Source organism: Pocillopora damicornis, chromosome 7 (assembly GCF_964200805.1).
Source record: "Pocillopora damicornis chromosome 7, jaPocDami1.2, whole genome shotgun sequence".
Lineage (NCBI taxonomy): Eukaryota > Metazoa > Cnidaria > Anthozoa > Scleractinia > Pocilloporidae > Pocillopora > Pocillopora damicornis.
In genome coordinates, this window is record NC_142676.1 from 18775566 (window position 1) to 18788773 (window position 13208).

The window sequence follows — 13208 nt, forward strand, 5'->3', positions numbered from 1 at the left end:
TAAACATTTTTTGTATCGCTTTCAATATTTGTCCTCGTAGCTATCTTTCCTTCCATAACGTTTTTATCTTAAACATTTTTCCTGTAAGTGTACTTCTGTTTCCTAGAGGTATTTTTCAAATGTAAATAACCAAACTAAACTGGAGGTTGACTGAAAACTCAAAAGTTAGTTAGCTTCCAGACTCTTTATTTTTTCAATTCCTCACTCGTTACTAACCCTAAAATACAACAACGCTTTGACATCACCGGCACGCTTCTATCTTAACAACTGCGTGAAGAGATCTTTTCTAGTTAAGTAATGTTCCAGATAAGTGCTAAGAGAGGTATTACATACAGCAAAAAAAGCGGAAGATCTCAATGAGAAAGTACTGAAAATGTTTTCCATTCAAAAATACTTCTTAAATTTCATGGTTAGTTTGTTCTGTGCTTACCATATTGCCTTTTGTTCTAGTGCATAAACGATTTCCATTTTTTGCGTTATCATTTGCGACCTCGATACCTCTCCTAGCTAATAAATGGAAAATTACTTGTCTTCTTTTAAAAGATAATATGTCAAGACAAACTTGACAATCATAATATCTTCTGGGTCCATGTGATCCAGTTCACAGCGCGGGATATTTGCTGCTACTTCCCCCTCCTTTATCTCCTTCGCCGGGAAAGGGAAAACCTTCTCCTCGCAGGAATCAGGCATCAATACTATTCTGTAGACATAAAGCGTAAAGTCATTAATGATTTGTGGTGAATCATGATAAAGTTGATTTTCTTTTTAACAGTTTTTAGGTTCGGAGACATGGTTTTAGATTTCCTAACTCCTGTATGGAAAAATTACGATATTGATGGTCGTTGTAAAATACGCCAGCTAAATGCAAGTACTTTGGCTTATCAGCAGCGATCATTTATCCTCTGTACTGCGTTCCAGAGCGAGAATCTATCCTTAATTACAAAGATGAGTCCCTAACCTCGTTCCTACTACCACTGCCGTCACTGCGGACACCAGTTCCAAGGAAAGTCCTGCAAATCGTATATGCGCCCTCCACCTGTTCCCATTCGGGCACCTGTACTCAGTGCTGAATAGGTGTGACCCCTTCACGTTATTCCATTTCTCTCCCCTCCAGCGGAAGGAGAACACTCCTCTTTCTTCCAAAATCCATCTCGGTTTGGCTCTCTGAAATGAAACCGAATGTTCAGTTCATGTTCATGTGATATCTGTTCTCATTATTTTTATAATTCTAGCGTCTCACCTTGAAATGCATTAGGCCCCGCAGACGCTGGACTTCCCCTTCCTGCAGAACTCTGTGGGTGGCGGCTGCATTTGTCGAGTGCTGTGGCATGTTCTTCTGCTTTATTATGGCAGTGCAGCCAGTCACCGCACAGCGGACCGCTCTTTCTGAGCACTCGCTTAAGTGCAGTGTTAAGTGGAGCCTGCAAAATAATCAAAATAAGGACCAGGGATGAGCTGGCTAGTGAAACTTTTGGATATTTTGTTGGCCTTAAATAACCATTTGACTGTTGATTTCTTAATTAAACCGACAATATCTTACCGTGGAAGGCTTGTTCCGCAGCTTAGTGGGCACAGTACCCTCTTATTTGAGCAAAGGGAAGCAGTATGCTCCTCGAAAGATTCCCTGGTAATTTTTCTACCGCATTGCTGGCAAGGGAGTTTGTGCTTTGCACATTGCGCAGTGTGTGCTGCCATCCTCTCCCTTGCCACCATCTCTCCACAGCCATCATTGGCACACGCCGTTTGAAATTTTCCACACCTTTTCAAGTGCTGCTCGTGCTCGTGAAATTTTCCTTTCTATAGACAGCCGCTCTTATTACACTTGACGTTAAAGTCTCCGATGATATCGTCGAGTGCGACATTGACGTGGAGGGTAACGTCTGTTCCGATCGGTGCTTTACAAAGTGGGCATTTGGGGAAAGTCTCAATGCCTATGAGTGTCGCGAGGCAGTGTCGACAGCCCGAATGCCCACATGCCAGAGTGACAGGCTTAACCATTGTCGATAGGCTTCAAAGTAAAAGATAATCAAGAGAGTTTAGTACATTTCCTTACAAAACTAGTATTGATAAGTCAAGTAATTCCTTCAAAGAGGCCTTGCTAGCAAGGAATTCAGTTCAAACAGCTACAGTTGTAAAAGTTGTCGAAGGAAAGTGGAATTTAACTATGGAACAATGATTCATAACTCAGAGTCAAAACAAACGCAGAACGTAAATCTGTTATTTGACAAATTACTATTTCGTCTAATTGGTCAAATTCCTGAGGGATGAGCAACATTTCTCTCCTCTCAGAAAGACAACTGCTGAAGTATAAACTATACAGCTCGATCACAGAAGTAAGCAAGTGTGCGTTAATGATTTTCCTAGCGTTAATATTTAAACATCTCGTCCTTTTGCCAAAAGAAAATTACAATTTCGCTTATGATCTCTTTTCCCAGGAAATGCGAATATGGTTCCACAGTTAAAAAGAACTTCTGCCTTATGAATGCTCTGAATGCTGTCGGTCGTTCTCCTTAAATGTCAGGTTAAGCCTTGCTTTATTGCAGATTTTCACCTGACATCTTCAAGCTGGGTTTGGAAACCAGCGCAATTTGAAGTTCAGAGTTATGGTGGATGCTTGGCATACAGCTCTGCGTTGTCGAAAAATATAGACTTATCTGTCGACTTTTGAGCCTTTTTAGGAAATTAAGTGTTAGAAAAAGCGCTTTCGTACATGTTTGTTGTTTCAGTTTAGATAATCAGTGGGCTAGATAGCCAAGTAAATTCCAGATTTTTTGCACTATTTTTCAGCGGAAATGTTGGTAAACCAAAGATACACCCACGACAATTGCGACTCGATACTAGGCTCTGTAAATTTGCGCAAAACATTTCGACGAATATCTGAAGTTTGGGAAAACAAAGAGACCTAAAAATTAAAAAAGTTCTTCCTTAACCTATCTCCTATGACATTTAAATTTCTTAACTACTCCACTGAAGATCTCTCTCTCGATGGGTGACAGCGAAAACGATCAGTTGCTGAAAGATAAAAATCATCACAAAACAAAAAAGACTTACCATACAGAACAGTTGAATAGCGCTCCGGGAGGAGAAGTAAACTCAAAATGCTCATTAGACATAGCGAATCTGGCAATGAATAAAGCAGCGAAGTGATCTAATCCAAGCAAAGTTTGCTTTTAGTGAAAGAACCAAGACTAACTGATAAGTAAACGATGTTTATAACCTTGTGAACCTCAATGGGAAATGTGTATTTCCTGGACAATTTGACACGTATTCATCAATAACAATTGATACTGATCTGGCAACAATCGATCCGCGAAATGACAGTTACCCAGTGTCAAGTTCCCTGTTCAAACAATCAAGTTTCCATTCTGCATGTGCGAGTGTGTGTGTGTATGTGTGTGTGGACATCATTTCCTGGAAAAGGGTAACTTGCCCGTTTCATGGAATTAAAGAACAATTAAACGAATCGAATAAAAGGGTGCGCTTAGCGCATTTGCGGCAAACGATCCTAATATTGTTTAACTATCAATATAAATGTCCCGTAGCGACAGGCCTAGGTGACATGGGTGTGCCACGAAACAAAAGCCTTTTATTAATACGTATACACGTCGGTCAGTTTCATTTTCGGCGTGGTTTCGCGTCATCCTTGGGAATATTAGTGCAGCAAGGAGTTAAGCATTTTAGATTAAGTGTTTAACTCCACGAGATGAACCATAGCAAGCGCGCTTTCCAAAGAACTGTTGTCTTTTTGGATAAACGGCACAGAAGCGTGCCAAACAAGACTGAGCTGGGCAGGCTCGCTACCGCCAAGCGGATTTCTGATATATCGTTTACAAAGAACGACAGCTCTTCCCAAATCGGAGACTTACTGGTGAGAGCATTTCCTCCCCTTACAGGAAAAGGCCTTAGCAGGTAAGTGCTGCTGCCTTCATAATCTGTATCGTAGGGTAGAAAATGGTTTCAGAGAAAAGAGTGAAAAGTACCGTAATAAAAGCAGCGAAATGCCGAAAAGGGGCAAGATTGGATGTAAACGTGGATGAGAGAAAACTAAGGTTGCTAAAATCTTCCTTTAGATGTCTTGCAACATTGAGAAGCTGTCGCCAGTAGACAGGATAAGCATCGGACATAAAAAACATTTAAACAGTTTGCTTACCCGTTTAAAAAAAAAAAGCTATCCGTTTAAAGTTCCACGGAAAGCTTTGGACTGTTTGCCTAACATTCTGTAATAGGCAGTTCGAAGTATCAATCTTGCGTTCGCTCGATACTCGCCGGTTCTTGAAATACAGAAAGACCGTATCTTATTTTGGTTTTATCTTTTGTGTGATCATAGTAAGCGAGTTTCCGTCGCATCCTTTGACATACAAGTTAAATCGGCTACTCTCTTTCTGTTTATATCATCTTGATTCATCATTCTTGGTTTTATTGACAATCATTTTAACGGCCCCGCTTGGTGCGTGACACCGATTCGACCTTTTATTTGCATTGGAACTTCATTGCGTTATTTGACCTTGAAAGGTCTCGGCTTCAGACAAGGTGGCGGCATTGCATATGCAAATTTGTTTCGCGAAACTTCCGAACAGGAAGAAATGAAGTTCATTTTCAATACTAATAAGAATAAACAAAGGAGAAGATTATGAGTTTCTCGCGGTAGCCGTTCAGGATATTCAGCAGCGAAACTATTCTCAGTAAATTGCGCTTATTTCATGAATGTCACACGAAAGCGGCAGTAATTAACCCAGAAATAAAATGCGCAAGTATATGCTAGTTATTACTTTTCAAATTATCATGCTCAATATTTTCGCTTTAAAGGATAATTATCCGTTGTCACTCTGAAAGTTTTTCCGCAGAAGATCTCGCCAGCTCAACCACAGCCGTTAAACATTAATTTTAAGCTCATCGTTTGTCAATTTTGGTCAACCGTTTCTCGGTTTAAGCTATCCGTTTTTGGACTTAGGTCAACTGTTTAACGTTTCGGGCTGACCGTTTTTATTTTTGGTCAACCGTTTAACAGTGTGAGCCATCCGTTTTTGAACTTTGGTCAACCGTTTAACGTTTCGTGCTATCCGTTTTTATTTTTGGTCAACGGTTTGAAGACCTAAGCTATCCGTTTTTGGACTTTGGTCAACCGTTTAAATTTTTTGCCATCCGGTTAAGCGGTTATGGCATCCGTTTAAACGCTCGAGTTAACCGTTTACTATCCGTTTACAACCGTTTTTCGAGACCGTTTAACGGAAAAGCGTTAGTGTCCGTTTTCCCGTGGAGGGTCACATTTAACTCTTACTTATGTAAATTCTCTAAAATTATTAAACACTTAAAAACAGCGTGAGCTGCGGTAGCATAATAAGTTATTTTATGTGTCTTCGTGAGAGACACTTTCATTGCTATGGTCTAATTTGTTTTTTTTTTTTGACAAATTTTCAGAACACTGAAGAGATGACTAACTTGGAGCAGTCACTGGTAGGTGCAAAAGTCATAAATTAAAAAATAGAGGTTTAATTCTCGATTTCAGATCTGAACCCTTTAACTCCAGAGATCTGATTACGAATTCTCCCCTCTCGTTGCTACACATTTCCTTGTAAACCACTTGTGAGAATTTGGTGTTTTTAAAATCAACATAACAACATCTACCTGATAAATTTAGGTATTCTCATTACTTGTTAGCTAGATCATGAAGGAATATTATAGGGAGAAGTTAGAGGTTAATCACTCCTGGGTGTTAAAGAGTTAAATGATGACCTCTGTTTTTATTTGTAACTGTACTTATTTTAACATTGATCTGGTATCCTTACAATATTCCCCTTTCCTAATACCTCCAGGGCCACTGTTGACAAGCTCTTCCTAAGCCCTGTCCAGTGAGACCTGGTATCCTTAGATCATTCCCCTTCGTAATCCCTCTGGGGCCACTGTTGACCAGCTCTTCGTGAGCCGTGTCCAGTTGGACCTGGTATCCTTAGATCATTCCCCTTTGTAATCCCTCCGGGGCCACTGTTGACCAGCTCTTCGTGAGAAGTGTCCAGTTGGACCTGGTATCCTTAGATCATTCCCCTTCGTAATCCCTCCGGGCCACTGTTGACCAGCTCTTCGTGAGAAGTGTCCAGTTGGACCTGGTATCCTTAGATCATTCCCCTTTGTAATCCCTCCGGGGCCACTGTTGACCAGCTCTTCGTGAGAAGTGTCCAGTTGGACCTGGTATCCTTAGATCATTCCCCTTCGTAATCCCTCCGGGCCACTGTTGACCAGCTCTTCGTGAGAAGTGTCCAGTTGGACCTGGTATCCTTAGATCATTCCCCTTTGTAATCCCTCCGGGGCCACTGTTGACCAGCTCTTCGTGAGAAGTGTCCAGTTGGACCTGGTATCCTTAGATCACTCCCCTTTGTAATCCCTCCGGGGCCACTGTTGACCAGCTCTTCGTGAGAAGTGTCCAGTGCGACCTGGTATCCTTAGATCATTCCCCTTTGTAGTCCCTCCTGGGCCACTGTTGACCAGCTCTTCGTGAGAAGTGTCCAGTTGGACCTGGTATCCTTAGATCATTCCCCCTGGTAATCCCTCCGGGGCCACTGTTGACCAGCTCTTCGTGAGAAGTGTCCAGTGCGACCTGGTATCCTTAGATCATTCCCCTTTGTAATCCCTCCGGGGCCACTGTTGACCAGCTCTTCGTGAGAAGTGTCCAGTTGGACCTGCTATCCTTAGATCATTCCCCTTTGTAATCCCTCCGGGGCCACTGTTGACCAGCTCTTCGTGAGAAGTGTCCAGTTGGACCTGGTATCCTTAGATCATTCCCCTTCGTAATCCCTCCGGGGCCACTGTTGACCAGCTCTTCGTGAGAAGTGTCCAGTTGGACCTGGTATCCTTAGATCATTCCCCTTTGTAATCCCTCCGGGGCCACTGTTGACCAGCTCTTCGTGAGAAGTGTCCAGTTGGACCTTGTATCCTTAGATCATTCCCCTTCGTAATCCCTCCGGGCCACTGTTGACCAGCTCTTCGTGAGAAGTGTCCAGTTGGACCTGGTATCCTTAGATCATTCCCCTTTGTAATCCCTCCGGGGCCACTGTTGACCAGCTCTTCGTGAGAAGTGTCCAGTTGGACCTGGTATCCTTAGATCACTCCCCTTTGTAATCCCTCCGGGGCCACTGTTTCAAATCAAACCAAATCTAACTTAGTTCTTTCCTAAGTATAGTCTTTCTGTTGACAGAGTTTAAGGTGAAATTGGCAGGGTGGAAATGAGAGAGATGGCCTCTTAAGCCGTAAAGATCTACTTCTGGATGCCTCAGAAATCCTTGTTAGTTGTCAGTGTAGATGGGCTATATGTCACCAAGGCTACATTTTAATAGTGAGACAACTCAACATTTTGCAACTCGCTAAGGCCAAAGGAACATCCAGTGACAGACAAAAATCCTCATGTTTACAAGCAATTAAGTACTTTTCCCAAGCTGCAAGCCTAAATATTCAGCTGAGTGTTTTGTCATTAGGAATGAGAGTTTGAAAAACACAGTTTAGTACCCATATTACTTTGCTCAGAAGTATTACCTACAGCTCGAGGTTTTCGAGATACAAGTTTGCTTTAAAAGGTTGCTACTTTTGGTTAGTTCGGTAAGAAGGAAAGGAATTGCGTTGCACAGTGGTTGAATGGTTTATAAAATCTTGCTCTAAACCAGAAGTTGTTTTATTTGTTTTTAAAAAAGTATACATATATCACTGAACGTTCATCTAAAAGTGACACAAGTTTATCTAAAAGTGACACAAGTATTCCCCTGCGTAGTTAACCATAAAAATTTTACATTTTACAATAAACTAAGGATTACCAAAAGTTTGTTCTTGTCTGTATTAAGTCCCATTCCAGCGAAGTTTAAGTTTAAGTTTAAGTTTATCCTTCTATACCCGAAATGACTACACCTGACCTGGGGTTTTCGTGCTTTGGGAAAATTTCTGTTTCCAATACATTTGCTCCCACTTCCTTTTACACCTTCCCTTTTAATGCTATCTCTGAAACTTAACGAAAACTTACGAAATACTCACCTAATGACCAAGGTTCTTGCAACATCACTACCTGCCATCGTCCTCCTCAATCAGTGTTTGACTCTTTCCCAGTCTTTCTCGTTAGTACTGTAACCGAGCTCGATTAGTTATCGAGCTCGATAACTAATCGAGCTCGATTAGTAATCGTACTCGATTAGCAATCGAGCTCGACTTGTAGTTATCGAGCTCGATTATCAAACGTCGTTTGCTTATCGAGCAGGAATGGTAATCGAGTACGACAAATCGATATCGAGCTCGGTTGCCCAGAAACAAATATTGATCCGCTCAGTTAATGCTTTTGCAAGTTGATCTTCCCATCTGTTAGCTGGTCATCCATCCACTCTCAATCCACTCGCATCAGATTCCTTTACGGGAATGAAGAAACCTCTAAAGTTTGCACCACTCCCAAAATGTACTTGGAGGCGCGGATTCCAATCTCACCCTTCTTTTCTGACTGATGGCAGGTAATTTTTGAGGATCTTACCTTCTCTTGATTTTATTCCGCCGGACGAACTGATGATTGTTGAAAAAACTAAGATTGATAGTGTAGTTTGATCGTCCGGGTGAGTGTAGTCCTGAGAAGGAATGTTGTCGGTAGTGGTGACTGACGTTTCGACAACCTGAGCAGAAGTCATCACCAGAGTCAAGTGAAAGGTTGTTTTCAGTCGAATGTACTTAGTCCGGTTTTTGTACACTGATTGGTCAGTTTTGCCGTGATGTTATTGGCTGTAAGACTCAAGTAGCGAAGGTCAGTCGTGATTGGTCGGTTTGGATCTGTTAGTGAAGTCATTCTGTTTGGTTCGTTTGTAATATTAATGTCGCGGATGAGTCGTTTGTATGGTGCCAGTAGTGGTTGACACCTGTTGAGGGGAGTCTGTTCCAAGTTAGTAAACCAGCTTTCCAGGGTCAGTCGTTGAAAGTAGTTGGTACTGTAGGTTAGGCATTGCGCAGAGTCCCAGTCAATAGTGTGGTTCGTAAGTCGGTGATGTTCAGCAATGTGATGGTTGATATCGCCTTTCCTCGTCGCTCGTTTGTGTTCAGTCAGTCTAGTTGCGAGGTTTCTGCCAGTCTCACCGATGTAGGAGGTGTGACAGTCGGAGCAACTGATCTTATATACTGCTCCTTGTCTGTTCCTCGGTTCGTCTCTGTCTTTGATGTTAGTCAGTAACTGACGTAGTGTGGTAATAGGTTTGTGAGCGACGCGGATATTGAATGGTTGTAGGATGCGTGAGATGTTCTTAGATATGCCCTTTATGTATGGTATAGTGGCTGTGGTCGTAGGAGTTGCGTTGTCGTTAGCTTCGGTAGTAGTAGTAGGTCTGTGAGCGTTACGTTGGATAAAGTCTTCGTTGTAGTTATTCTTTGAAAAAACACGGTTAAGGTACTTATTCTCGTCGGATAAGCTGTCTGTCGTATTACATACTAATTGCGCTCGTCGGGCAAGAGTCCTGAGAGTAGTGGCTTTGTGTGGTGTCAGGTTGTATGATGACTCGTCCAGTAATCTGTCGGTATGTGTCTGTTTCCTGTAAACTGTTGTCCGTAGTGAATTGTCGTCACGGCTCACCAAGCAGTCTAGAAAAGGTAGTTTACCATTTTCTTCGACCTCTCTAGTAAACTGTATGTCAGTGTTTTGTTCGTGGTGGTGGGATGCGTCGATTTCGTCGTGTCGTACGGCGGTGAAAGTATCGTCAACGTAGCGTAACCAAAGTGGTATCGTTCTTAGTTCTTAGATCAATTTGGGTGTCTCAAACTCCACACAATTAGCAAAGTATTTAAATATTATTTTCTTCCTGTTCTTCTTTATTTCTTAAATATCCTTAGTAACAATGAATTGTAAATCATTTGGTTTCTTTTTTCACTGTCTTATTGTACTGTATTCTTCATACCGATGTTTGTAACACTACTGTAATAATTATAACCTTCTCTAATACACTGTATTCATGTGAGCTTAAATAAAAAGGTTTGGGTGGAAATTAAAGGAATGGATGCATGTTACATAAAAAGAAACCCCGTACAATAAAATAAAAGCAGAAGCATATTGCCTACATGTCTATGCTTCTGAATACAGCTATAATGGGTATTTTTTAAGCTACTATCTACAAATGTAAACTGGGTGTAATTAACGGTCGCAAAAGCAATTCCATTCTTACCTTCATCCTTAAAGGGTAGTTAAAGGTACCTTGTGTATCAAATATATCAAGTTCAGTTCCTCCAGAGTCATAAGCCGGGCTTTTGGGGCTACAAAATAATAAAATAATCAACGAGTTATGCCAGGCCAATTTATCGAGAGTCAATTAAGTAATAGTTTCATAAAATCGTATAGAAAGTTTAAAATGTGCTTCATTTGTGCTGCACATACGGATTTATCGTTCTTATAGTTACTGATGAAATTCCGAGGGTGTGATTCAGTCAATTCAAAAGAAAATATCCCCGCAGGTTACTGAAATGGTTCAAGAATTGCAAACTTATAGTGTGTTAACAAAACTTCCCTAAATTAAGTGAACTCAACAGAAAATATCCAGGAAGGTTACAGAAACGAGCTCTCAAAAACTGCTCTTGAATTCGAAAACTGTAAACAACAATCATTTACGCTAATCATGTGCTTACCAGCGTACTTGTGAGCTCAAATTGCCAGGACCCCGTTTTATTACATGATCACAGCTTGGACGCTTCTTGCAAAATGCGATGCCTATCAACTTCAAAGATTGATTCTTCAGTTTCCGGCATTACAAAAAATTTCCGTATCGCATAACCCGAGCATAAAGTACGCCTCGAGATGTTGAGCGAAAAGGAAGTGGCTCCATGTTTTATGAGACAAACCTTTTCCTGAAATTCGAACGAATCGAGTAAAAAGCATGAAAACATAGCGCTGAAAAGCACCGTGACCAACAATGAAATTCATCCCTCCCGCAGTAGGACTAACTCCAATTTACCCGTACGTTTGTTTGCACCACACATTTGCGGTCAGTAATATAATTCCCAGATGTTTGACGGGTTCTCACATGACCATATTGTCAAAATCAAATTACCGCGTCAGATTTAATGTCAACATGAACACCGCTGATTCAATCTCATTCTTAGGGTAAAACAACCCATCTTCGACAAAGTGCGATGTTTTTTTAACGAATAAAGTAAATCCTATGATTGTTAACTGAGAGAAAGAGGTAGAAACTTGCTCACGCCGTTCGCTATCATTTGAAAACTTTCTAGGCAAAACGTAATCCGAGAGATGACCTCTTTCCCGTATCACCACGACTGTATTAAACATTTGTGAATAGTACAATTGTGCCTCCAACACTATTTAGGGGGTGGTTGTGATAGTAATCACTGCTGCGTAATGGAGCTTTTACTCGATCGTACAAACTATTTGAATTGGTTTTTCGACTGACTTTTTGTATGTCAAAATTGTAAGCGCTGGGCCGCGGCGTTTCTTCAATTTTTTGTCATGCGAAAGCGAAACTGCCACGTGAACACTGGACTTCTACGTTTTGCCAACGGAAAATATCGGCGAGCAACAGTAGCCACACCTGCTTTACGCAAGAAGTGATCGGCAGCGGCCCGGGCAAATTGGAAAACAAACCTAGGGAGTCGCGAGGAATACCTGGTCGCAATTTCCGGTGTCGGTGATTTACTCCTTTGTTTGCGAAACGGATGAAATCGTTATTTGCGCTTTCCCATTTTGCAAGTACAGCAGTGTTTTTGGTCGATTCAAGAACATGGATCGTTCACTGATGATCTTATACAGTAAAGGTATCAGCCTTAAAATTGCGATAACACTTGTGAATTCTATATGCAACTAAGTTAAGGGCAAAGAACCGGAAATTCCGTGATCTCGTTTGATAAGATCAATGATAAAAGGAAGATAGATAAATTTAGTAATTACATACTGTATACACAAAGGGAAACGTGAAGCAACTGATGGTGCAAAAGTTGGACTGAGGATCGTAAACACGATATTTTCAATAAAAATTAAAGTTTTGTTTTGCTTACCGCAACAAGACTCTCTAGTTGTCGAAACATCGCTTCGTGAATTGGTCATTGCAAAGGCTAAAACCATGGTGGCAGCGGCTGTCAAGAGGGAAGCAATAGCAATGGCAGTCACAACAACAAGGAAATAGCGAGATTTTACTTCTTCTGGATCTTTATACGGTTGTGCTCTCTCTCTTGGTCGTTCCTGGGGACTTTCATTTTTAACAATAACTTTTTCATAGGTTCCATCTTCGTTTTCTCCTTTGTATTCCATCTCGTTATAAACATTTTCCTGTCCAATTTCGGTTTTGTTATTCGTAAGCTCGCTCATTGTGTATGAATCTTTTGGAGGGAGATTATCCTCGAACTTTTACGATCATGAAGGTGTCCAATCTTACGATAGCCAGTACAGTGACCAAGAAAAGATCGCTGTAATGTTTAGACCACACCGTCCTAAACAGCCTCGTGATTCGTGCTTAAAACATGTCCGATCACGTATGTCCTCGAGGCCGAATCATGTGAAATATAAGTCATTTAAGAAGGCGACCTGAGTGGTGTCTAAAGAAACTTTAGTATTAATCCTCGTGAGACTTTGCCGCCAGAATACCTTGATGAAAAGGAATTGGTTTTATGTTTCTACGTTTCCTGACCTTTGAGGTACTCCTTTCATCAGTCGGAGCGCATAGCTTTGGTGTTTAAAATGTAAATAGTTCAAGTCATTTTCATTAATGTTAGAGATGTTTTTCAAGGAGAAACACTTATCTGGAATAGGTAATACTGGTCAAGAATTTTCTCCAGATCCGTGTTTGAACAAAAAGTGGAATTGATCTTTATTAAGGATACATCCTCGTGGGTTCCAGTTTCCTTTTTCTTGTTTGTTTTTCCATCTCCATCTTTGTTTTCTAGTTTAATTTCCGTCTTGTTATTTATGACCTTGTTCATAACGTATTTAAGAATGGCTTTGATCATCACGATTTGCAATCTTGCGACAGAGAAGATACATAACTGTATTTTTTTCAGTCTACAGGATGTAATTAATGTGACAAAGAAAATATAGCTTTCATGTGTCTCGTGACTCCTGCTCAAAACACATCTGATCACATATTTTCCTTAATACTTACTCACGTTAAATATTACTCTGAACGCGAGATCGATCACGTACCTCTTTCAAACAAAACAAGAGAAACTTTAATCTTATTCATCAACAAAAGGCGAACGAGAATTTT

The 13208-nt window shown here is 41.0% G+C and overlaps 2 protein-coding genes across 2 annotated transcripts; both read right to left on the reverse strand.

The window, feature by feature from the left end:
• Nucleotides 1-172: 172 nt before the first annotated feature.
• LOC149043014 (uncharacterized) lies at nt 173-2691 on the reverse strand. Its single transcript, XM_089211766.1, has 4 exons — nt 1541-2691; nt 1241-1421; nt 959-1164; nt 173-700 (listed from the first exon to the last, which is right to left on the reverse strand). The coding sequence occupies exons 1-4, from the start codon at nt 1711-1713 to the stop codon at nt 523-525; spliced, it is 738 nt and encodes a 245-aa protein (XP_089067892.1). The 5' UTR covers nt 1714-2691; the 3' UTR covers nt 173-522.
• A 268-nt stretch (nt 2692-2959) lies between these two features.
• Nucleotides 2960-12313, reverse strand: LOC149043015 (uncharacterized). The gene is made up of 3 exons (XM_089213677.1): nt 12004-12313; nt 8836-9738; nt 2960-3012 (listed from the first exon to the last, which is right to left on the reverse strand). Exons 1-3 carry the CDS (start codon nt 12311-12313, stop codon nt 2960-2962), a joined length of 1266 nt encoding a protein of 421 aa, XP_089069803.1.
• Between the last annotated feature and the right edge of the window lie 895 nt (nt 12314-13208).